The sequence below is a fragment of the Nilaparvata lugens genome, chromosome X, assembly GCF_014356525.2.
Source record: "Nilaparvata lugens isolate BPH chromosome X, ASM1435652v1, whole genome shotgun sequence".
NCBI classification, from domain to species: Eukaryota; Metazoa; Arthropoda; class Insecta; order Hemiptera; family Delphacidae; genus Nilaparvata; species Nilaparvata lugens.
This window is the reverse complement of record NC_052518.1, coordinates 60,100,187-60,127,830: the sequence shown is the minus strand read 5'-3', so window position 1 is coordinate 60,127,830 and position 27,644 is coordinate 60,100,187. Positions and strand designations below refer to the sequence as shown.

Sequence of the window (27,644 nt, the reverse complement as noted above, 5' to 3'; positions counted from 1 at the left end):
CATATTGATAAATACTTTGTGTCTTCTCACACACACATTCAGTTTGAGAATAGACCCATTTTGATGAATACTTTGTGTGGGGATGTCTCCTCACACATCATGATTCAGTTTATTAATCTTGTTGAATGGGCATTGTAAAATCCAAGATAGAACCCATATTAGAGAACCACCCATACTAATGGCATGTATGTCATTTTCAGCTATGATCCGATCCAATGGTATTGACATGAACAGCAGGCTTGAAGCAGCCTACCTTGCTGACCAGATATCTAGAGGACATCTAGTGATAATGTGGGTACCTCATGATGAGGGAGACCAAAGGGCTTACAATGAACTGATGTCAAGGGGTAGAATGGAAGTACAATTCATTCCAAACAATCCTCATTTACCACCAATTACATTTGGACCCAGACAAGCTCCTCACAACAATAACCTCCATTCCCACAGGTCTGCTCCTTACAACCTACAAAATCGAACCTGTAATCCGACATTCTGCTCACAATCTAACAATCCCCCACCCTGCGAACCTATCAATCACCCATTCAATCCTACTATTAGCCGCCCAACTCTGAACAATCCCCAACCAAACAACCGTCAAACAAATCCCCTACCAAACAACCGTCAAACAAATAGCATTCCTCTACCAAACAGGTCCAACAATTCTACCCAGCAGCCTAACCGTTCTACATCAAATCCTCCTCCTCCTCCTCCATCTCCTCCTCCTCCTCCTCCATGCTTCCAAACCAGTTCAAGAAACCCAAGTACCCAGCCACGTCCTCAACCACATCAATTCCAACCCTGGAACCATGGAGACTTTCGATTAATGTGGGTGCCAGATGACCCAACCTTCCCACCTCAAACCTTCCTTTAAGCATACCCTTCAGCTACACCCATCACGTGAGAATAAATAAGGTTAGACATTGAAAAATTAAGTTTTAATGCTTTACACTGCATGAACAATGCTTCCAGCCCTCTTTCTATGCATGACAGTTATGATGGATATAATAATACTGCTTATTATATATATATATTGCAAACCCTACAACTATGGATGTCTCTAATATAGGTCAAACTATTACCAGTAGAAATGAGCAACTATTAACATATATATATGGAAATTACAGATGCCGAATTCCTCCGCTGATGCCTCTGCTGCCGCAGCCACTGATGTCACTACAGCCCCAGCCTCTGATGTCACTAAAGCCCCATGCAATGCCTCATCTACCACTCCATGCAATGCCCCATCTACCACCCCATGCAATGCCTCTGCAAATGATACCGCTACCTCCGCTACAACTGACACCTCTGCCACAGCCACTGCCGCCCCAACCGCTGATGGTGCTGCCGCTGCCAACAATGCGGAGATAGCCGGAGCAATCTTCAGAGAGGGTAGAGTATTCAAACCTGTCACCCTAGAGAGTCTTGCCAAAATGCCCAGAGGAGTACAGATCAATTTACGCTATGTGAAACGTGTAACCAGTATAAATGGTGAGGGAATAACTGCTGAATTAGAAAGAGAGTATGACTATGCACGTTGTTTCATGCCCAAAATGTATATCAACACAGTGTTCAAAAGAGTGGGGGAAGATCCAGTTGATATGACTGGGTATAGTGTTATTATACGCGAAGTTTTACCTTTGAAAAATCGTAATCGTACACATACGTTGGAATTTTTCAAAAATGGAATTCCATGTTCCGAAGCATAAATGCATAAGCTGATTGTATTATCAATAGGTATTGTATACTTTGGAAAATTTGCTTAAAATTTGTTTAAAATTCTAAAAATGTATTGCTGTATACTACTTGTAGCATTATGCTTAAGAAATGTATTGTTTTAGTTATCTTGATGTAACAATTTGATGCTTGAAATTCTAAAAATTGAATTTGTAAAATTGAAATTCTAAAAATTGTTCCGAAGCCTAAATGCATAAGCTGATTGGATTGTATTATCAATAGGTATTGTAAAGATGTTGTATACTTTGGAAAATTTGCTTAAAATTTGTTTAAAATTCTAAAAATGTATTGCTGTATACTACTTGTAGCATTATGCTTAAGAATTCAGAAATGTATTGTCTTATAAGATTTATCTCGATGTAACAAATTCCAGAAAAAAAAATGTATTGTTTACTTGTAATAAATTTTGAAAATAAAAGTATTTTCATCAAAATGTGTCTTTTAAAATAATAATAAACAATATGGATTGTACTTACTTTAACTGCACTGTAGCACATACACATACATATAAAGAATTCAGAAATGTATTGTCTTATAAGATTTATCTTGTTTACTTGTAATAAATTTTGAAAAGTAATTTCATCAAAATGTGTCTAATAATAAACAATATGGATTGTACTTACTTTAACTGCACTGTAGCACATACACGTACATATTAAAAAGAATTGAACAATTTCCTATTGAGTTTTCATTATCCTTTACCATGTCATACAGAGTAAGCTGCTTAACAAGGATTCAAAAAACATCAAATAAACAGATATCCATTGTGGTGTAGTGGTTAGCGGTGCTGCTTTCCATGCTGTAGGTCCCAGGTTCGAACCTTCAGGGGGGTATAGATTGATGTAGGGTCCCAATTGTTGAGGTAAGTATACAGGGTTGTATACCATTACACCTCAATGGATATCTTTTGATATTTTGCATCTTGGTCAACATGCCAATAGATATTAGGCAGTAGACTGTAAACATATCATGACAGGGGAGGAGTGGGGTCGTTGAAACTGTCTTCATTGAAAGCATAGCAACCTAATTTCTTACCTATATGAGGAAGTAGGATAATCAATAATAACAAATGGTTCAATACACACAGTATTTATTGACAAACATAATTTATAATCAATCTTCAGTATTGAACAGAATATACAGCTGAAGAAGTCTTTCTCCTCGGCTATAATCATTGTTGGTGACATAACGCTCAACTGATGGCTTACTCCTTTCACGAACAATGCATGGTCCATCAACTTCGTCATATCCCCCAGTAGATGGCAGTGGCATAGGTATGCGTACAGCCTTGTAGATGCTAATCTCAAAAGCTGAATCACCAGATGTTCCATCCTCCAGCCTGAATCGTTTCACATGTCCTGTACTCTCAATTTTTGTAAATCCTGCAAATTTGATCTCCTTTTGATCCAGTCCCAGTAGACATTTAGATTGCTGTCCACATATAAAATCACACTTGTAGTATTGATCCTGATTGAGAACACTCAACACAATCTTCACATCCTTTTCCCTCCAGTTGGCTACCTTCTCAAGATTAACAATAGCAGCCATTCTACCATTATCCAACTTGAAGAAAGATTTTAGCAGTATGCAAGTGTCATCAAACATGACAGTGAATTTCATTGCAAGTCCTGGTGGGCAATGACACATTGCCCTCTTGTTGATATTATCCTTGATACTCTTCATAGTTTGCGTGAAAACTTTCAGCAGGAAACATTTCACATCGGTGGAGGTCACATGAGTATTTCTCAATGGGTTGTGAAGATCATCGCATACAAAGAAAACGTTTCTATCCTTGACTGCATCAACAACAGCCTGATGCTTCTGCCTGAGTCGTATGCATGCACAACTATGAGATTCACGATCTGCACAAAACTCTAAATGACCACTCTCCTTGAAAAAGTCACTCAATGTCATTATACCGTGATAATTCAGTTCAGCTTCAAGCTCACTCACTGCATTAAGCAGATGACGTTCACGTTCACTGTCTGACAACATTGCAAGACTGAGTGCATTTTGTTGTCAGCATCATCTTTTATACTTTGCTTGCTGAGTGGTGGGGGTAGCCCATTTCCTGTTTCATCAGGTCTGCATGACGTCATATGATTGTACAAGTAAACAGTCAACCAACAATTGACAGTTGACAGTTGTTAGTTGACTGTTGACAATTGACAGTTGATTGACAGTTGACAATTGACAGTTGATTGACAGTTGACTGTTATATACCAAAACTGTTCATCAGGTCTGCATGACGTCATATGATTGTACAATATTGTACAAGTATCAAAGAGGAGTGAGGAAGATAAATGATAGAGCATAGAGTTGATTACAATATTTCTTTTTATTGATAATGCAAATGAGTATTAACAGCATTGAAAAAATTGCGACAAAAGGCTCTATCTTCTAACAAAGTTTTGTTAATCCAACCATGTAGAGCAATAACAATTTTCAATGAGCAAAATAGTTGTGTATTTGACAATCCATCAGCGTTGTTGTTGTTGACGTTGTTGGCTGACTGATCTCCAAACGTTAAAGATGATAGCTTGTTCGGCACCATGTCGATAAAGTTGAGTAGATGATGTTCTGGGCAGTATATACCATCAATCTTCTTGATCAGCAACTCCGAATCAGGCGTAGCAGGAAAGAAATATGGTGATGATAGGTCCAGGTACTCCACATTGTTCAGTTGTAGAATTGTATCCAGTAGAGTAATCTGCTTATATCCATGGACAAAGATTTTAATTGGACGCTGCTGGTTCTGATCCAACCACCTTCCAACTGTTCCACGCACAATTTCCATCAAAGCTGAATAGGGAAGATGTTCTCTCCCACAGTCTGACCACCTGAGTCCATGTTTAGCTTGATGTATACAGTTGTTAGTGATGATTTGCCTGCTAGTCTTGAGCAGAGACTCAGAGTAGGGAGGCTTGAAAAAGTAGTGATGAGTAGTCACATGATGCTCATCATCCTGCTCCAGGATAGCCATCTCCTTCACAATAAACTTGTTGTCCAAACCTTCAAAACCTTGAAAGTTTATCAGGTACAGTGGTAGTGGTCCAAAAATGTTTTTCGCTCTACTCGATGGCCAGTCACTTTCTGCTGTAATGTAGGAGTCGTCATCATTGAGTCCAGTTGTACTCGTAGAGGCATCTTTCATCAGCGGTCGCTCACCAATAACACAGCCCACCACATCCTCCCCTTCATGTGAAGACAGCTCCCCCTCCTCAATAAAAAGTCCTCTGTATCCTGTCATGACTGGCTCATTCATTGTCTCGAGCTCAACTGAACAATTCATCACTGTGCACTGACTATATATCTTTTTATGCCGACAGTACAAGGCCTGACATTGGTCGATACTCTTTAGTCATCTCATGAATCATCATACAGTAGGCAGTTGTATTACCTGCAATGTTTTCAGATGCTTCAAACTCAATCCTCACATCGATACTTCCAGTTTTGAGTGACTCATTTTGGCGGGAGCAATCAAAAGCAAACAGCATTATTTTTCCATCACCAATGGCATTCTTTTCAAACAGAGGGTTGCTTGCACGAGCATTACCATGGTTGTAGACTCCATTGAAAGCTGCATACATGTTGTAGATGCGATTATCATCACCATCAATGCTCTCATATGGGTAGTATCTGCTGTTTAAAAACACTCGAACATCCTTCATATTACACTTGTCAAAGCGAGAACTGTTGGCTGCTGCCACACCTCGTCTTGCAGTCTGTAGCCCAACCACAATGTATCGTGGCTTTTCATGCTGTGATGTTGACTTGACAGTCCATGTATGCTTTCTTGTCTGTGGTAACGTTGGATAGGTATACAACTCCCAATGTCGAAATGATATACTGATGGGTGTGTCATTCTGTACAATCTGTAGCAGACGCAGTTTCACATCATCTGCCACTTCTACATACGGCATTCTCTATAAAAGCTTTGTGATTGCTACATTAGCAGCAGCAACATTCACACAGTCGTGAAAGTTGGGGCTGACCCTCAACACCAGCTCTTGTTTCACATTGAGCAAAATCTGTCTATAGTCTTCGGCAAAGCCTAGCAGGTATCTCAAAGGCACATCCATGATTGTAGTGTCGGCTCCATTGGCAGCAAAATCGGTGAATCCATGAGTTGGGCTAAACTTGTAGCCAGCTCCTTCCATCTTGGTCCACTCATCACGTTCAAATGTAACAGCATTCTTCATTAGGCTGGTAACTCCAGGATTGCGTATACCATCCACCTCCACACCATTGATTTCATAGCGTATCTCTGAAAACACATTGCCAAAGAATCCAGAGACACATGGAGTTCCGGCCACAGCAGCATTGGCAGCTCCAGTCACAGTATACTCCAAATGTAGATAGCTCTCCGATGGCAGTGTGTAAACATCTTGCTGTTGAATTGGAATCCGTATCTCATCGTTGGCATTATAGCTTACAGTATAGGGTGCATGAGAATGGTACTCAAACCCAATGATACTGTTGTCCGATGACGGTCCATTCTGTGTCACATCCAAAACTCCCATTTTCCTATTCTACTCGTATCTGACAGCCTTGTTCTTGCAAATACTCAATGCTCCTAGATGTTAACCTTGTCAAGGTTGAATGCTGAATGGATCTTTCTTTCCTTTTATCTTCTTTTATAGGTGAAGGAGGATGATGATGATGGAGAGAAGAAGAAGGAGGAGGATGGACTGCAGCCTCCATATCCAATCCTTGATTCCACTTTTCAAATAACAGCACCATTTCACTTGCGTTGTCTCAAATGTAAAGCAATATTTATTTCCTCGCCTCTATTATTTATAAGACGACCGTACTCGTCGACTACTTGCAGTGTAATGCTACCAATCTGCTCGATGTCTACAGGTAAATAGATTACATTCTGCACAGTCACCACCATTTTATACCCTGGATCAACGTTTGGGTAAAACTCATAGATCATGTGATCTGAAATTCCATTAGAGTAAGATCCAGTCACAATGTTACAGGTGATGCGTATCACATTAGGCCGACTGATTTGTACAGTATTATCACTTCTAGTAGATGTGTTGGGCTCTATGAACTGGGTATTGGTAAAACCCAAATGTCCACAGATGTGCGAGTAAAGATCTTCCTGCTTCTGATCATAGTTGTACTCAATCCTCGATGCTGGCTCCAGTCCTTTGTGCATATAGTCAATAAACTCCTGTGGTGGTCTCAGGTTGCCAAATCCGTCAAAGTAGTGAGACACATCATCCTTCTTCACATAGCACACCCAATGTGTGCCAGCTCCAGTGCTGGTGTCCAGGTTGATAATGCCGCATTCTCTCCTCCAGGGTCCATTCAATGGTAGAGCATCCCGCATAAACACTCCTCGAAAATGCTTTAGCTTCAGTCGACATGCATACTTGTAGAGATCAGCATCGGTGAGGGCTCGATCAGGTAGGGCAACTAGCGTCTTCTCTTGCCGCCACATTGACGGCGACGTGCCCCATTTCCCTGTGTCCTGCGCTGTTGTCTCAGGTAGAGTCCTTTACCCTTTTTACCAGAACATCTCTTTACTCGTTTTCGGCCACGAGTCTTTGTTGTCCTACGTCTGCGGCGTACTCCTCCACCAAACTTTGCTTTAGCCTTCATGATGTTGGTCACTGCTAGTGCTGCAGCCTTCTCAAGTGCTCCTGCGTCTGCAGATTTTACCACACTCCAAGCTCGATCTGCCAAAATGTTGTCTGCTACTGCTCTGCTTGATGTATCACTGCTCCTCGAGTAAGCAATGTCGTGCTCCTTACAGGCTCGATCAAGACTATTTATACCGGGATCGCCTCGTGCCAACCGCTTCTCTAGCTTTGTACCTGGTCCACAGTACTGGTAACCGGGGATGTGTAGTTCAATAGGCAGAATGTCAATTGCCTTGTTCACCAATTTTCCAGCACTCTTTTTAACTATTGAACCTGCAACTTTTGCAATTGATGACAGTACCCCTCTTCCCTGGTACCTCCTCTCTCTCCTACATCCAGTCATCTAATGTTTCTTAACGGTTTTAGCAGCTGGTTTTATACTTTTTTTGCTGTGGACGATGTTTGTGCTGGTGGCAATGATGTTCCAGGTGGTGTTGTAGGAGGGGGTTCTGGTAATCCCATAAGATCTATGAAACGTTTCTTCATTTCATCAGGTGGCAATCCCTTCATAGATTTAGCATTTTCCGGATCTAACACAATGTCTAAATACATTGTAAACATTTTACCGGCAAACTCAATCAACCTCTTCTCAAGATATTGATTGTTCACTCCATCAGTAGGCTTAATTGGATCCATCATATCAGTAAGTATTGAATTGTTGAGACTTGTAAATACCTGTGATGTGGTATTGTCCCTTGTCTTTGGCAGCCACAATGAAATCAGTTCTCTGCATGTTGAAAAGTTGACAGCATCCCTGTCAGCACGTGGATTTCCCAAATTGATCAAACGCTTGTAGCGAGCATTAATGTTTCCTATGGAATCCATGACTTGACTGCTATACACAAGCAAAGCAATGTCTCTTATATAGTGAAACTAGTATGCAGGATTAGCAACTATGTAGCCACCTTCTACCAACTCTTCTAAAATTGAATTGATTTCATTCTCATGTCCAGTGTTGCCAACTGCCTTAGACTGATCCAATAGTTTCAGCCTGTCCACAAGTTCGTTGGGATCATTGTAGTAGACATACTCAATCTTGGTACGGTTGTTTGCCACCATATTGAATGGCGCCACGAGTCCTCTGCCACTGACCTTGCTATACTTGGGTTTAGCATTATTGAGCAGTTTATGGATCACATTTTTATACTTTGTATCATTCGAGTTTTTACTCTTACCATCTGAACATGATTTTTCTTATACAAGTTTGTAATGTGTAATATCCGAGTGTATGCCACCTCATCGCTAGCCAATGGAGTAATGGGTTTCTTTTTGAAAATGAGTTCACAAAGTCCACGCGTTGCATCAAATCTAGTCACGTTTGAAGGATTGTTAGGGTCAGTCAGAACAATCTTTCTTCCATCACTTCCAAAGGTTAACAGTTTGTTACCCAAATAGTAGTCATTACCAACAACTTCTGGTCCATATGTTTTGTCAGAGCTGCTATCACCACTCATAGCTCTATGAAGATAACGTCCCACCGGTGTTCCAGTCAATCCAACCTCAGTCATTGCTTGTCGAATCCTCTTTTGGCTGCTGGTTAGTAATGCTTCCTGAGCAGTAGCACCCTCCTCCTCCTCCTCATCCACATCCATCACATCACTTTCATAATCATTGGCACTTGCAGATGGCCACAATTTGCGTGCAGTACTCGAGGTACTTGGAACTGGGCTCAACTGCGAAGCTTCTCCAATTCCTTCAAAGGTCAAAGGAGACTCCTCACCAATTTTGGGCAGACGTCTTACCGCTTGTTTCAGGGGTCGGGACAGCAATGGTGTAGGTGGCGGTGTATGTGCTGCATGATGACCTACTGCAAAACGTCTGCGATGTGGGCGTAGCTCTGGAGATTGCCCATGTAGTGGTTGTGCTGCTGCTGCTGGCTGTGGTGGTGGTGGTGCTGCCAAATGCTGATTGAGAACTTCAACTATATTGTCAAGTGGTTCAGTTAGTGGTTTAAAGTGTTTTGCATGCTGCTCCTCTGCCACTTGCCTTCCAAGAGTCAGTTCCTTGTGTTTCCTTTTGATGTTACGTCGCAACTTTGCAATTGCCTTGATGGTTGGTGCAATCTCTTCTACAGTCTTTTGACGGTGTCTATTGCTGGAGACGTCCATCTTGCTCAGTGTACTAACATATACTGAAGCTCAACTAACACTATGCATCAACTAAATATGTATCAAGTCCATTCCTGTAGCGCCCTCCATTTCTGTCCAATGTCCGATCAATCACTAGGAATGAGTGTGCACCCCCCACTGACCAAACCTTGTTACACATATCCTTGAACTGATCAAAGGTCATGTCAGCACCAACATGATCTCGGTACAAGTGTTTCATGTTTAGCTCATCCTGCTGAAACATGACTAGAAAGTTTGCATTGTCACGAATCAGCTGTTTTGGAATGCGGCTATAGGTCTGCGCTAGATAAAACACATCAACGTCACTGTGTCGGCCTGCACTAAAGTACTTCCTGATGGCATCCTGCTGCTCACAAATCACATCGTCGAAAATAATTATTGAGTTGGGTGGCAGCTCATGCGGGTTGGGTATTTCTTCACTTGTATCACACTCGACATACTTTATTCCATTTCCTGCAAGTCCTTGCATGATTGTGCGGAGCAGCTCATACTTGGACTGGAATGTAGTCTTTGAAAAAAGGTAGATGTTTGAAAAGTGAATTCCTTTCTCATCGAAAAGCATGTTGAATAGTAGGTTGGTTTTGCCACAACCAGAAGGTCCACATATAATACATCTCATATGATTGGGGAACAATGGTCCATGACGCTTTTTCTTTGTATCCATTTCCACCAAGCCACACCCCCTAATCACTTTGTCAAAATCGATAACTCTAAACTGGTTTTTCTGTTGCACAACCTGTTTCATCTTACACAAGATCGTTCTTATCAATCCATGAGTCGTGACTGGAGCTATATCCTTTCCAGCGTACCAACAGTTTATTCCCTCTTTTCCTCAACACTTTTTCAATTTCGAAAACACTGGGCACCTTTGTCTTTACAATTTCTTCAGAATAGAATCCTCCTTCAATAGGTTCACCTCTATAGTCCTCCAATTCGTAGGTTACAGGCACTGTAGGTCGCACACGTCTTACTGTAAACAGTTCATTAGTCCAATTGGCTAGATATCCTTTGTCAAAGGTCTTTTTATACTTGTTGATTCTCACCTTATCACCCGGCACAATATTTTGAGATGGGCCAGGATAAAACCGGTTTTGTGGTCTGTTAGCCAAACTATCTTTATACTCTTGTCTTTGTTTGCTGAGCCTGGAAAGCAGCAATCTCTCATGCTTCTTCTCAACATCAGCTGGTGGCATACCTATTGTTCTATGGACTCGTCTATTGTACTCCGCAACAAGTGAGGTTAGAATGTCTGACCAACGGTAGGTTCCTTGTTCAGTAAACTTTGTCCACATAAGATGTTTGAGCGATCTATTGAAACGTTCTACTATTGATGCCTTTTTATCGGAAAAGGTTGAATAATGATTGATACCATACTGTTGCACAAGTTGTTGAAACTTACTATTGAACCATTCCTTACCATCGTCAGTTTGCAAGTGTTTCATTCTGTTCTGTTCAAATATAGGACGCATTGCCTTGACCACATCATCAGCTGACTTGCTTTTAATTGGTATAGCAAAGGCAAACTTGCTAAGACAATTGATAATAGTAATTATGTATCTATAACCTTTGTTTTGTCTTGCATATGGCAACATCTCAACAAGGTCAGCCTGATACAGATCATCAAGGCCTTTCACAGTGACTTTCCTTGTAGGAAAGTTCCTACGAGCTGGCTTGTGCAGCTCTCTTGCTATCACAGACTTATCCATACTGAAGGAAACCATCCAGGCCACTGGCTTTAAATATACTATCTCAGAGGCAAAAGGATGGAGATTACAACTTTTTTCCTGTTACATATCTCTAAAACAGGATGCATACTATCTCAGAGGCAAAAGGATGGAGATTACAACTTTTTTCCTGTTACATATCTCTAAAACAGGATGCATACTATCTCAGAGACAAAAGGATGGAGATTACAACTTTTTTCCTGTTACATATCTCTAAAACAGGATGCATACTATCTCAGAGGCAAAAGGATGGAGATTACAACTTTTTTCCTGTTACATATCTCTAAACAGGATGCATGCTATCTCAGAGGCAAAAGGATGGAGATTACAACTTTTTTTCCTTCTGCAAATCTCTAAACAGGATGTCCTGCAGCCATACTATCTTGACTGTTGGTCATTTTGATAGAAATTATCATAATCGGGTGACGAGTTCCTATAACGAAGCTTGATATATTCGAGAAGGAAATTGATAGGGGTCTCCTAACGATAAAGTTGTCTTTATCATCATCATCGGGTAACGAGTTCCTATAACGAAGCTTGATATATTCGAAAAGGAAATGAGAGAAGGAAATTGATAGGGGTCTCCTAAGGATAAAGTTTGCTTATCCAAAAGGAAATATCCTACACAATCCTGTTTTTTTGCATGGTGGGGGATATAAAATGAGAATTTTTGGCAAATCTTCTTCATTGTGCTACGAGCTCTTCATTGTGCTACAAGTCATCTAGTTATGTCGAACTTATTCGTAGAACTTCAGGAGCTCCTCGATATGGAGGCCTTGTCCGAGACTCCAGCCCCAGCTGCAGCTGCGCCCTCCCCTCTGGTGGCTGAACTGCTGCCAGCAACACCCCCACCAGTTTCAGAGGCTCCGCTAGAGATGCTGGTGGTGGAGGCAGTCGACGTGGATGAGGAAATGGTATGTACTCTATCTCTTCACTATATTGTTTTTAAATTTAAAAACAGGAAAAAAGTTGTAATCTCCATCCTTTTGCCTCTGAGATAGTATGCATCCTGTTTTAGAGATATGTAACAGGAAAAATTTGTAATCTCCATCCTTTTGCCTCTGAGATAGTATGCATCCTGTTTTAGAGATATGTAACAGGAAAAAAGTTGTAATCTCCATCCTTTTGTCTCTGAGATAGTATGCATCCTGTTTTAGAGATATGTAACAGGATATATTCAGATATATGCTAGTACTGAATATTAATTTGTCTTACCAGCTCTAGGAGGTTCAATTTATTATTGCATACTTTGAAATGTAAAATTGTAATGTAAGCTATTACTGTTTATCTATAGTATTTTCTTTCTGAAGTTCAATTTATTATTGCATACTTTGAAATGTAAAATTGAGGCTGTTGACGTAGATGAAGGAATGGTATGTACTCTATGAGAACTTCTTTTCCATCTATATTCATCAAATATAATACAACTTCATTCCAAAATTGTATTCTATTACTGTTTTATCCATAGTATTTTCTTTCTTTACAGCTTGCTGAGATCAATGCAGTGGGCATGGAGCAGTGGTTGAGGTGCTGCCTGCCGCTAGCAGCCTCCCCACCACTGGAGGGAGCAGCCTCCCCGCTGCTGGAGGGAGCAGCCTCCCCGGAGGGAGCAGTGCCGCCAGCCGCCTCCCCACCACTGGAGGGAGCAGCCTCCCCGCTGCTGGAGGGAGCAGCCTCCCCGGAGGGAGCAGTGCCGCCAGCCGCCTCCCCACCACTGGAGGGAGCAGCCTCCCCGCTGCTGGAGGGAGCAGCAGCCTCCCCGCCGCTGTTGGGGGAGGGGGAGGAGGAGAGGCGATTTGGAGTGGGGGATATGAATAGAGCAGGTTCTCCCATCCAGAGGGGAGTTGAGAGGGAGGGAGGCTTTGGTCGAGGACGACCTTCCCACGCGTTGTTGAGACGACAACGTAGGAGGGTCGTCCACAGATTGAGGACGATAGCCCCCTTCCCCCCAACTCCTGTTCGATACATGGGTTGTCAAGAAATATTATCACGAATATTCAACCAGACCGGTTTAATATTCGTTATAACATTAATGGTGATCGAGCAGGACCTGCTCAATTATAACCCTCCCACTCCAGAGCACCGGAGGTCTCTGGGTGTCTTCGGGAGGATAGTGGGGGTGATACGAGTAGCGGCTCAGCATGAGCTTATCACCCCCCTCCTCATGCGCGTAACCAGACGGCCAGCTCTAGATCAGAGTATTGAAGATCTAACAATACACTATCCATTCCTTGATCTAGAGCTGGCCATGCTCATTGTACAACAAGAGAGGCACCAGAGACTCCGGGTGCGACGTACCTGTATGGAGAGTATTTTTGAATTTTTGGGGCTGTAAACAAAAATACTCTCCATACAGGTATGTAGTGTTGTATTTTTGTTTTTCTTGTTATTGTTTTATTCATTTTTATATTGCAGAAATTTATTGTTTATTTAGCTTATTGTTTTATTCATATTGTCTTATTCTTTTAGTTTATTGTTTATTGTTTATTGTTTATTTTTATATTGCTGAAATTTAACATGTATCTAAAATATATATGCATATTATTATAATCCAGCATTGTTTTTATTTCACCACCTGTTGATATAGTATATAACCAAACACTAGTCTCAAGATGCATCTCACACCCAGCACTATATGACTAACCATACATGTCTCCAAGAGAAATTTACTATAAGAGTCGATGTCATTTTTTCGATAGTGCAGGATGTATCATACCTTGTACTTCTACATGATTCAGAGGTTTGAGCAATAAGAGACAGTTGATTTGATACAATTATATTGTAGTCATACTTTAGTGCACATTTGAAACAAAGAATATTATCAAACATTACATCTCAATCATCAAGGTTTAACAGCACATAGTCATATAATGGTCCCAGATTAGTACACATTTCACAAAAAGCACGGCTATAAGGAAAGTTCAGAATCATCATCTGTCTATTGTGACAAGGATGAAGTGTAGCTGTTGGGAACGTTGAAGAAATCACATTAGCAAAATTCTCGAAAGTTCCAAAAGGATCATGATATCCTTCTCCAATGTTGAATAGTGGCTCAACACTCCACCTCGCACTTATGATGAAACTGCAATCACCGCAAGGACATGGTGATTCAGGGTCTGCTGGCACCATTGCTGATTGAAGTACTGGATGTTGTTGACAGCCCATGTTGACAGTAGGCTGAGCACACCTCGACTGACTTTGTAATAACTGCTTCAAGGAATTCCAGCGATGTGAATGATGAGTGGAGACAGTTGCACAGATCATATGCGCAGTGGATTTGTTGACACAGTTCCTCCCCCACTTCATGCTCTCCTGCGATTTTTAAGTACCAGTTGCTAACATCATTGTACATTGTTGCAAGGTCGTGGTTGAACTTGCTGGATGACATCAGACATTGCCTGATGTGGAAAATGTTGTATGTATCCAGTCCATGCTCCCTGGATGCTAGAAAGTCTTCACTCCTATACTTTGGATCCAGTGCACTGACACTGAGTGCTAGCACGAGGTAGAGCGCTGCTTGGTAGATGCTTGTAGGCGTCATGATTGTAGAATAATGATTGATAGCTGCCGCCTTCTCCTTTTATACCTCCTCCTCCTCCCACACAATAGATGACTCATCTTTTTTCAGCATCCTCCTTCGCTTTTTCCTCCTTAACACATGAAATGACATCATCATCTATTCCTAGAAATGATATCATCCTCCCACTCAGTCTTTGAGCAATTTTTTCAGAATGCTGTACTGAGATGCATCACCATCTATTTCATAGTCATTGATCATATCAGCTAGCTCATCATTTGATATGGAACATAACCGTTTAGCAGGGATAGTACTGCTAGCTGCCTCATTGACTCTATCAATGAGCTCATCATGTGATGAGGAATGTAAACGTTTAGTTGTGGTAGTACTGCTAGCTGCCTTGAGAATTTCTTGAGAGTCAATCATCTCCTCCTCCTCCTCCTCCTCCTCCTCCTCCTCCTCCTCCTTCTCCTCATCCTTGTGTGCTGGAGTGGGGATCTTGTAATGTCCATATGCAAGAGTTGTAATTCCATCATCTAGAATATACCTCTTCTCATCAGCTTTGCTCAGTGCCTTCTTTCTCATGACTTGAGTCATAATCCGATGTTTCCTAGTGCCGAACATCACTTGTTCTCTATAGATATCCTCATCACCATATAGACAATCTAGATAGTCTTGGAAGACTATGTATCGTTCAGCATCTGGGTGTGATTTTAACAGTTCTTGCCCCAGTATTGGTCTCCTCACTCCTTTAGCTTTCTTTATCAAACCACTCTTCAATTGGTTTGGATCTTTGGTGAAGCATCTGCAGGCATACAGCTTTGATCGTAGACCTACATATTCATGAGGAGCTCTGCCTGCATATTCATCCTTGAACTTTCCAAGTACCATCTTGTTTGTGTCCGAAAAGCATGGGTGGTCAGTCGGATACTCGGATGTATCAAAGGCGTCTTTCAGTTGCTGGATGTTGACCAAGATGCAAAATATCAAAAGATATCCATTGAGGTGTAATGGTATACAACCCTGTATACTTACCTCAACAATTGGGACCCTACATCAATCTATACCCCCCTGAAGGTTCAAACCTGGGACCTACAGCATGGAAAGCAGCACCGCTAACCACTACACCACAATGGATATCTGTTTATTTGATGTTTTTTGAATCCTTGTTAAGCAGCTTACTCTGTATGACATGGTAAAGGGTAATGAAAACTCAATAGGAAATTGTTCAATTCTTTTTAATATGTACGTGTATGTGCTACAGTGCAGTTAAAGTAAGTACAATCCATATTGTTTATTATTAGACACATTTTGATGAAATTACTTTTCAAAATTTATTACAAGTAAACAAGATAAATCTTATAAGACAATACATTTCTGAATTCTTTATATGTACGTGTATGTGCTACAGTGCAGTTAAAGTAAGTACAATCCATATTGTTTATTATTATTTTTAAAGACACATTTTGATGAAAATACTTTTCAAAATTTATTACAAGTAAACAAGATAAATCTTATAAGACAATACATTTCTGAATTCTTAAGCATACAAGTAGTATACAGCAATACATTTTTAGAATTTTAAACAAATTTTAAGCAAATTTTCCAAAGTATACAACATCTTTACAATACCTATTGATAATACAATCCAATCAGCTTATGCATTTAGGCTTCGGAACAATTTTTAGAATTTGAATTTTACAAATTCAATTTTTAGAATTTCAAGCATCAAATTGTTACATCAAGATAACTAAAACAATACATTTCTTAAGCATAATGCTACAAGTAGTATACAGCAATACATTTTTAGAATTTTAAACAAATTTTAAGCAAATTTTCCAAAGTATACAATACCTATTGATAATACAATCTCAGCTTATGCATTTATGCTTCGGAACATGGAATTCCATTTTTGAAAAATTCCAACGTATGTGTACGATTACGATTTTTCAAAGGTAAAACTTCGCGTATAATAACACTATACCCAGTCATATCAACTGGATCTTCCCCCACTCTTTTGAACACTGTGTTGATATACATTTTGGGCATGAAACAACGTGCATAGTCATACTCTCTTTCTAATTCAGCAGTTATTCCCTCACCATTTATACTGGTTACACGTTTCACATAGCGTAAATTGATCTGTACTCCTCTGGGCATTTTGGCAAGACTCTCTAGGGTGACAGGTTTGAATACTCTACCCTCTCTGAAGATTGCTCCGGCTATCTCCGCATTGTTGGCAGCGGCAGCACCATCAGCGGTTGGGGCGGCAGTGGCTGTGGCAGAGGTGTCAGTTGTAGCGGAGGTAGTGGTATCATTTGCAGAGGCATTGCATGGGGTGGTAGATGGGGCATTGCATGGAGTGGTAGATGAGGCATTGCATGGGGCTGTAGTGACATCAGAGGCTGGGGCTGTAGTGACATCAGTGGCTGCGGCAGCAGAGGCATCAGCGGAGGAATTCGGCATCTGTAATTTCCATATATATATGTTAATAGTTGCTCATTTCTACTGGTAATAGTTTGACCTATATTAGAGACATCCATAGTTGTAGGGTTTGCAATATATATATATAATAAGCAGTATTATTATATCCATCATAACTGTCATGCATAGAAAGAGGGCTGGAAGCATTGTTCATGCAGTGTAAAGCATTAAAACTTAATTTTTCAATGTCTAACCTTATTTATTCTCACGTGATGGGTGTAGCTGAAGGGTATGCTTAAAGGAAGGTTTGAGGTGGGAAGGTTGGGTCATCTGGCACCCACATTAATCGAAAGTCTCCATGGTTCCAGGGTTGGAATTGATGTGGTTGAGGACGTGGCTGGGTACTTGGGTTTCTTGAACTGGTTTGGAAGCATGGAGGAGGAGGAGGAGGAGATGGAGGAGGAGGAGGAGGAGGATTTGATGTAGAATGGTTAGGCTGCTGGGTAGAATTGTTGGACCTGTTTGGTAGAGGAATGCTATTTGTTTGACGGTTGTTTGGTAGGGGATTTGTTTGACGGTTGTTTGGTTGGGGATTGTTCAGAGTTGGGCGGCTAATGGTAGGATTGAATGGGTGATTGATAGGTTCGCAGGGTGGGGGATTGTTAGATTGTGAGCAGAATGTCGGATTACGGGTTCGATTTTGTAGGTTGTAAGGAGCAGACCTGTGGGAATGGAGGTTATTGTTGTGAAGAGCTTGTCTGGGTCCAAATGTAATTGGTGGTAAATGAGGATTGTTTGGAATAAATTGTACTTCCATTCTACCCCTTGACATCAGTTCATTGTAAGCCCTTTGGTCTCCCTCATCATGAGGTACCCACATTATCACTAGACGTCCTCTAGATATCTGGTCAGCAAGGTAGGCTGCTTCAAGCCTGCTGTTCATGTCAATACCATTGGATCGGATCATAGCTGAAAACGACATACATGCCGTTAGTATGGGTGGTTCTCTAATATGGGTTCTATCTTGGATTTTACAATGCCCATTCAACAAGATTAATAAACTGAATCATGATGTGTGAGGAGACATCCCCACACAAAGTATTCATCAAAATGGGTCTATTCTCAAACTGAATGTGTGTGTGAGAAGACACAAAGTATTTATCAATATGGGTCTTTTAAAATTCTCAAACTGAATGTGTGTGAGAAGACACAAAGTATTTATCAATATGGGTCTTTTAAAATTCTCAAACTGAATGTGTGTGAGAAGACACAAAGTATTTATCAATATGGGTCTTTTGAAATTCTCAAACTGGATGTGTGTGAGAAGACACAAAGTATTTATCTTTTGAAATAAACAATCAAAATGGGTCAAACTGAATGGTGAGGACTCACAATCAAAATGGGTCTAATAATAAACAATATAGATTGTACTTACTTTAACTGCACTGTAGCACACACACTAAACACAGCAACTTGTCTCCAACAAGGTAAGCAACACAATGATAGCTCTTATGGCTAGGAGCTCCCATATATATACCCAAACAGTCTCCCACCACTCCCAAAAGTTGTGAATTTACTTTCATTTAATTGCGATTTTTTATGATTTTTATTTTTTTTTTTAATTTTTTTTTTTTTTATTTTTTTTTTTTATTTTTTTTTTCTCCTGGGGTGACCTTGTGGTTAGGTTAGGTCACCTGGGGTGACCTTGAGGTTAGGTTAGGTCACCTGGGTGACCTTGAGGTTAGGTTAGGTTAGGTTAGGTTAGGTTAGGTGACCTTGAGAATTTGCCGGTTCTGGTGCAAGGACGACTCTGGCACGTGCCAGAGTCGTCCTTGCACCAGAACCGGCAAATTTATACTACTATCATTTATTAGGAAAAACGATCTTCCCAACTCATTATGCAATGAAAAGAAGATCAATGCTGAGATTGATGTGCATGCGCAAGGAATAGCCAGATTATATATTATCATATATTAGGAAATATGATCTTGATGACTTAATATGCAATAAAAAGAAGATCAATGCTGAGATTGATGTGCATGCCTGAGGGGAAGCCTGTTTATATATTATTGTATAAGAGGATAAATGATCTTGGTGACTCAATATGCAATTAGAAAAAGATCAATGCTGAGATTGATGAGCATGCACAAGGAAAAGACTGTTTATATATTATCATATATTAGGAAATATGATCTTAGTGACTCAATATGCAATGAAAAAAAGATCTATGCTGATATTGATGTGCATGCCCGAGGAAAAGCATGCTAATATATTATCTTATATCAGAAAAAATTATCTTGGTTACTCAATATGCAATGGAGAGGAGATTAATGCTAATATTCATGATGCTGATAATTGCGCATGCACAAGGCAAAGCCTTTTTTCAAATTATAATATATCAAGAATAATGATCATGGTGACTCAATATGCAATGAAAAGAAGATCAATGCTGAGATTGATGTGCATGCGCAAAGAAAAGCCTGTTCATATATTATCATATATCAGGAAAAATGATCTTGGTGACTCAATATGCAATGAAAAGTAGATTAATGCTGAGATTGATGCACAGGCAAGGGAAAGCCTGCTTATATATTATCATATATTAGGGAATATGATCCTGGTGATCCAATATGCAATGAAAAGAAGATCAATGCTGAGATTGATGCACATGCTAGATCAATGCTGAGATTTATGTGCATGCAAAAGGAATAGCCTGTTCATATATTATCATATATTAGGAAAAATGATCTTGGTGACTCAATATGCAATGGAAAGAAGATCAATGCTGAGATTCTTGTGCATGCATGAGGGAAAGCCTGTTTATATATTATCATATATTAGGAAATATTTTTTTTTTTTTTTTTTTTTTTTTTTTTTTTTTTTTTTTTTTTTTTTTTTTTTTTTTTTTTTTTTTTTTTTTTTTTTTTTTTTTTTTTTTTTTTTTTTTTTTTTTTTTTTTTTTTTTTTTTTTTTTTTTTTTTTTTTTTTTTTTTTTTTTTTTTTTTTTTTTTTTTTTTTTTTTTTTTTTTTTTTTTTTTTTTTTTTTTTTTTTTTTTTTTTTTTTTTTTTTTTTTTTTTTTTTTTTTTTTTTTTTTTTTTTTTTTTTTTTTTTTTTTTTTTTTTTTTTTTTTTTTTTTTTTTTTTTTTTTTTTTTTTTTTTTTTTTTTTTTTTTTTTTTTTTTTTTTTTTTTTTTTTTTTTTTTTTTTTTTTTTTTTTTTTTTTTTTTTTTTTTTTTTTTTTTTTTTTTTTTTTTTTTTTTTTTTTTTTTTTTTTTTTTTTTTTTTTTTTTTTTTTTTTTTTTTTTTTTTTTTTTTTTTTTTTTTTTTTTTTTTTTTTTTTTTTTTTTTTTTTTTTTTTTTTTTTTTTTTTTTTTTTTTTTTTTTTTTTTTTTTTTTTTTTTTTTTTTTTTTTTTTTTTTTTTTTTTTTTTTTTTTTTTTTTTTTTTTTTTTTTTTTTTTTTTTTTTTTTTTTTTTTTTTTTTTTTTTTTTTTTTTTTTTTTTTTTTTTTTTTTTTTTTTTTTTTTTTTTTTTTTTTTTTTTTTTTTTTTTTTTTTTTTTTTTTTTTTTTTTTTTTTTTTTTTTTTTTTTTTTTTTTTTTTTTTTTTTTTTTTTTTTTTTTTTTTTTTTTTTTTTTTTTTTTTTTTTTTTTTTTTTTTTTTTTTTTTTTTTTTTTTTTTTTTTTTTTTTTTTTTTTTTTTTTTTTTTTTTTTTTTTTTTTTTTTTTTTTTTTTTTTTTTTTTTTTTTTTTTTTTTTTTTTTTTTTTTTTTTTTTTTTTTTTTTTTTTTTTTTTTTTTTTTTTTTTTTTTTTTTTTTTTTTTTTTTTTTTTTTTTTTTTTTTTTTTTTTTTTTTTTTTTTTTTTTTTTTTTTTTTTTTTTTTTTTTTTTTTTTTTTTTTTTTTTTTTTTTTTTTTTTTTTTTTTTTTTTTTTTTTTTTTTTTTTTTTTTTTTTTTTTTTTTTTTTTTTTTTTTTTTTTTTTTTTTTTTTTTTTTTTTTTTTTTTTTTTTTTTTTTTTTTTTTTTTTTTTTTTTTTTTTTTTTTTTTTTTTTTTTTTTTTTTTTTTTTTTTTTTTTTTTTTTTTTTTTTTTTTTTTTTTTTTTTTTTTTTTTTTTTTTTTTTTTTTGGATCAATGCTGAGATTGATGTGCATGTGCGAGGAAAAGCCTGTTTATATATTATCATATATTAGGAAATATGATCTTGGTGACTCAATATGCAATGAAAAGAAGATCAATGCTGAGATTGATGTGCATGCACAAGGAAAAGCCTGTTTATATATTATCATATATTAGGAAAAATGATCTTGGTGACTCAATATGCAATGAGAAGAAGATCAATGCTGAGATTGATGTGCATGCACAAGGAAAAGCCTGTTTATATATTATCATATATTAGGAAAAATGATCTTGGTGACTCAATATGCAATGGAAAGAAGATCAATGCTGAGATTGATGCGCATGCATGAGGCAATATGCCTTTTTTAAATTATCATATATCAAGAAACATGATCTTGGTGACTCAATATGCAATGAAAAGAAGATCTATGCTGATATTGATGCACATGCCCGAGGAAAAGCATGTTCATATATCATCATATATAAGGAAATATGTTCTTGGTGACTCAATATGCAATGAAAAGAAGATCTATGCTGATATTGATGCACATGCCCGAGGAAAAGCATGTTCATATATCATCATATATTAGGAAATATGATCTTGGTGACTCAATATGCAATGAAAAGAAGATCAATGCTGAGATTGATGCACATGCCCGAAGAAAAGCCAGTTTATATATTATCATATTTCAGGAAAAATGGTCATGGTGACTCAGTATGCAATGAAAAGGAGATCAATGCTGAGATTGATGTGCATGTGCGAGGAAAAGCCTGTTTATATATCATCATATATCAGGAAAAATGATCTTGGTGACTCAATATGCAATGAAAAGAAGATCAATGCTGAGATTGATGCGCATGCGCAAGGAAAAGCCTGTTTATATATTATCATATATTAGGAAATATGATCTTGATGACTCAATATGCAATGAAAAGAAGATCAATGCTGAGATTGATGCACATGCCCGAGGAAAAGCCTGTTTATATATTATCATATTTCAGGAAAAATGGTCATGGTGACTCAGTATGCAATGAAAAGGAGATCAATGCTGAGATTGATGTGCATGTGCGAGGAAAAGCCTGTTTATATATTATCATATATTAGGAAATATGATCTTGGTGACTCAATATGCAATGAAAAGAAGATCAATGCTGAGATTGATGCACATGCCCGAGGAAAAGCCTGTTTATATATTATCATATATCAGGAAAAATGGTCATGGTGACTCAATATGCAATGAAAAGGAGATCAATGCTGAGATTGATGCGCATGCGCAAGGAAAAGCCTGTTCATATATATCATCATATATCAGGAAAAATGATCTTGGTGACTCAATATGCAATGAAAAGGAGATCAATGCTGAGATTGATGCGCATGCGCAAGGAAAAGCCTGTTTATATATTATCATATATTAGGAAATATGATCTTGGTGACTCAATATGCAATGAAAAGAAGATCAATGCTGAGATTGATGCACATGCCCGAAGAAAAGCCTGTTTATATATTATCATATTTCAGGAAAAATGGTCATGGTGACTCAGTATGCAATGAAAAGGAGATCAATGCTGAGATTGATGTGCATGTGCGAGGAAAAGCCTGTTTATATATATCATCATATATCAGGAAAAATGATCTTGGTGACTCAATATGCAATGAAAAGAAGATCAATGCTGATATTGATGTGCATTGGTGAGAAAAAGCCTGTTTTTATATTATCATATTTCAGGAAATATGATCTTGGTGACTCAATATGCAATGAAAAGGAGATCAATGCTGAGAATGATGCGCATGCCCGAGGAAAAGCATGCTAATATATTATCATATATCAGGAAAAATGATCTTGGTGACTCAATATGCAATGAAAAGGAGATCAATGCTGAGATTGATGCGCATGCGCAAGGAAAAGCCTGTTTATATATTATCATATATTAGGAAATATGATCTTGGTGACTCAATATGCAATGAAAAGAAGATCAATGCTGAGATTGATGCACATGCCCGAAGAAAAGCCTGTTTATATATTATCATATTTCAGGAAAAATGGTCATGGTGACTCAATATGCAATGAAAAGGAGATCAATGCTGAGATTGATGCGCATGCGCAAGGAAAAGCCTGTTCATATATTATCATATATTAGGAAAAATGATCTTGGTGACTCAATATGCAATGAAAAGAAGATCAATGCTGAGATTGATGTGCATGCACAAGGAAAAGCCTGTTTATATATTATCATATATTAGGAAAAATGATCTTGGTGACTCAATATGCAATGGAAAGAAGATCAATGCTGAGATTGATGTGCATGTGCAAGGAAAAGCCTGTTCATATATTATCATATATTGGGAAATATGATCTTGGTGACTCAATATGCAATGAAAAGGAGATCAATGCTGAGATTGATGTGCATGCGCAAGGAAAAGCCTGTTTATATATCATCATATATTAGGAAATATGATCTTGGTGACTCAATATGCAATGAAAAGAAGATCAATGCTGATATTGATGCACATGCCCGAGGAAAAGCATGTTCATATATCATCATATATAAGGAAATATGATCTTGGTGACTCAATATGCAATGAAAAGAAGATCAATGCTGATATTGATGCGCATGCACAAGGAAAAGCCTGTTTATATATCATCATATATAAGGAAATATGATCTTGGTGACTCATATGCAATGAAAAGGAGATCAATGCTGAGATTGATGTGCATGTGCAAGGAAAAGCCTGTTTATATATTATCATATATTAGGAAATATGATCTTGGTGACTCAATATGCAATGAAAAGAAGATCAATGCTGAGATTGATGCACATGCCCGAGGAAAAGCCTGTTTATATATTATCATATTTCAGGAAAAATGGTCATGGTGACTCAATATGCAATGAAAAGGAGATCAATGCTGAGATTGATGTGCATGTGCAAGGAAAAGCCTGTTCATATATTATCATATATTAGGAAATATGATCTTGGTGATTCAATATGCAATGAAAAGAAGATCAATGCTGAGAATGATGTGCATGCGCAAGGAAAAGCCTGTTCATATATTATCATGAAAAAGGAAATATGATCTTGGTGATTCAATATGCAATGAAAAGAAGATCAATGCTGAGATTGATGTGCATGCGCGAGGAATAGCCTGTTTATATATTATCATATATTAGGAAATATGATCTTGGTGACTCAATATGCAATGAAAAGAAGATCAATGCTGAGATTGATGTGCATGCGCAAGGAAAAGCCTGTTCATATATTATCATTTATTAGGAGAAATGATCTTGGTGACTCATATGCAATGAAAAGAAAATCAATGCTGAGATTGATGTGCATTGGTGAGAAAAAGCCTGTTTTTATATTATCATATATCAGGAAAAATGATCTTGGTGACTCAATATGCAATGAAAAGAAGATCAATGCTGATATTGATGTGCATAGGTGAGAAAAAGCCTGTTTTTATATTATCATATATTAGGAAATATGATCTTGGTGACTCAATATGCAATGAAAAGAAAATCAATGCTGAGATTGATGTGCATGCCCGAGGAAAATCATGTTTATATATTATCATATATTAGGAAATATGATCTTGGTGACTCAATATGCAATGAAAAGAAGATCAATGCTGAGATTGATGCACATGCCCGAAGAAAAGCCTGTTTATATATTATCATATTTCAGGAAAAATGGTCATGGTGACTCAATATGCAATGAAAAGGAGATCAATGCTGAGATTGATGTGCATGTGCGAGGAAAAGCCTGTTTATATATCATCATATATCAGGAAAAATGATCATGGTGACTCAATATGCAATGAAAAAAAGATCAATGCTGAGATTGATGTGCATGCACAAGGAAAAGCCTGTTCATATATTATCATATATCAGGAAAAATGATCTTGGTGACTCAATATGCAATGAAAAGAGGATCAATGCTGAGATTGATGCGCATGCGCAAGGAAAAGCCTGTTATATATTATCATATATTAGGAAAAATGATCTTGATGACTCAATATGCAATGAAAAGAAGATCAATGCTGAGATTGATGCACATGCCCGAAGAAAAGCCTGTTTATATATTATCATATTTCAGGAAAAATGGTCATGGTGACTCAATATGCAATGAAAAGGAGATCAATGCTGAGATTGATGTGCATGTGCGAGGAAAAGCCTGTTCATATATTATCATGAATTAGGAAATATGATCTTGGTGATTCAATATGCAATGAAAAGAAGATCAATGCTGAGATTGATGTGCATGCGCGAGGAATAGCCTGTTTATATATTATCATATGTTGGGAAATATGATCTTGGTGACTCAATATGCAATGAAAAGGAGATTAATGCTGAGATTGATGCGCATGCATGAGGCAATATGCCTTTTTTCAAATTATCATTTAGCAAGAAAAATGATCTTGGTGACTCAATATGCAATGAAAAGGAGATCAATGCTGAGATTGATGTGCATGCGCAAGGAAAAGCCTGTTCATATATCATCATATATGAGGAAAAATGATCTTGGTGACTCAATATGCAATGGAAAGAAGATCAATGCTGAGATTGATGAGCATGCACAAGGAAAAGCCTGTTCATATATTATCATATATCAGGAAAAATGATCTTGGTGACTCAATATGCAATGAAAAGAAGATCAATGCTGATATTGATGTGCATGCCCGAGGAAAAGCATGTTCATATATCATCATATATTAGGAAATATGATCTTGGTGACTCAATATGCAATGAAAAGGAGATCAATGCTGAGATTGATGCGCATGCGCAAGGAAAAGCCTGTTCATATATCATCATATATTAGGAAAAATGATCTTGGTGACTCAATATGCAATGAAAAGGAGGTCAATGCTGAGATTGATGCGCATAGGTGAGAAAAAGCCTGTTTTTATATTATCATATATTAGGAAATATGATCTTGGTGACTCAATATGCAATGAAAAGAAGATCAATGCTGAGATTGATGTGCATGCACAAGGAAAAGCCTGTTTATATATTATCATATATTAGGAAATATGATCTTGGTGACTCAATATGCAATGAAAAGAAGATCAATGCTGAGATTGATGTGCATGCGCGAGGAATAGCCTGTTTATATATAATCATATATCAGGAAAAATGATCTTGGTGACTCAATATGCAATGAAAAGAAGATCAATGCTGAGATTGATGTGCATGCACAAGGAAAAGCCTGTTTATATATTATCATTTATTAGGAGAAATGATCTTCGTGACTCAATATGCAGGTGAGAAAAAGCCTGTTTTTATATTATCATATATTAGGAAATATGATCTTGGTGACTCAATATGCAATGAAAAGGAGATCAATGCTGAGATTGATGCGCATGCACAAGGAAAAGCCTGTTTATATATTATCATATATCAGGAAAAATGATCTTGGTGACTCAATATGCAATGGAAAGAAGATCAATGCTGATATTGATGTGCATAGGTGAGAAAAAGCCTGTTTTTATATTATCATATATTGGGAAATATGATCTTGGTGACTCAATATGCAATGAAAAGAAAATCAATGCTGAGATTGATGTGCATGCCCGAGGAAAAGCCTGTTCACATATTATCATATATTAGGAAATATGATCTTGGTGACTCAATATGCAATGAAAAGAAAATCAATGCTGAGATTGATGTGCATGTGCAAGGAAAAGCCTGTTTATATATTATCATATATCAGGAAAAATGATCTTGGTGACTCAATATGCAATGAGAAGAAGATCAATGCTGAGATTGATGTGCATGCCCGAGGAAAAGCCTGTTCATATATTATCATATATCAGGAAAAATGATCTTGGTGACTCAATATGCAATGAAAAGAAGATCAATGCTGAGATTGATGTGCATGCACAAGGAAAAGCCTGTTCATATATTATCATATATCAGGAAAAATGATCTTGGTGACTCAATATGCAATGAAAAGAAGATCAATGCTGAGATTGATGTGCATGCACAAGGAAAAGCCTGTTTATATATTATCATATATTAGGAAAAATGATCTTGGTGACTCAATTTGCAATGAAAAGAAGATCAATGCTGATATTGATGTGCATAGGTGAGAAAAAGCCTGTTTTTATATTATCATATATTAGGAAAAATGATCTTGGTGACTCAATATGCAATGAAAAGAAGATCAATGCTGATATTGATGTGCATAGGTGAGAAAAAGCCTGTTTTTATATTATCATATATTAGGAAATATGATCTTGGTGACTCAATATGCAATGAAAAGAAGATCAATGCTGAGATTGATGTGCATGCCCGAGGAAAAGCCTGTTCATATATTATCATATATCAGGAAAAATGATCTTGGTGACTCAA

At 37.1% G+C, this 27,644-nt stretch overlaps 2 protein-coding genes across 2 annotated transcripts; one reads left to right on the top strand and one right to left on the bottom strand.

Moving 5' to 3' along the window:
• Positions 1 to 5,051: 5,051 nt before the first annotated feature.
• Positions 5,052 to 5,657, bottom strand: LOC111047852. The gene has a single exon (XM_022333707.2). It carries the CDS (start codon positions 5,655 to 5,657, stop codon positions 5,052 to 5,054), a length of 606 nt encoding a protein of 201 aa, XP_022189399.2.
• A 5,606-nt stretch (positions 5,658 to 11,263) lies between these two features.
• LOC120355085 lies at positions 11,264 to 13,661 on the top strand. Its single transcript, XM_039443391.1, has 2 exons — positions 11,264 to 12,155; positions 12,728 to 13,661. Exons 1-2 carry the CDS (start codon positions 11,970 to 11,972, stop codon positions 13,574 to 13,576), a joined length of 1,035 nt encoding a protein of 344 aa, XP_039299325.1. The 5' UTR covers positions 11,264 to 11,969; the 3' UTR covers positions 13,577 to 13,661.
• The last annotated feature ends 13,983 nt before the right edge of the window (positions 13,662 to 27,644 follow it).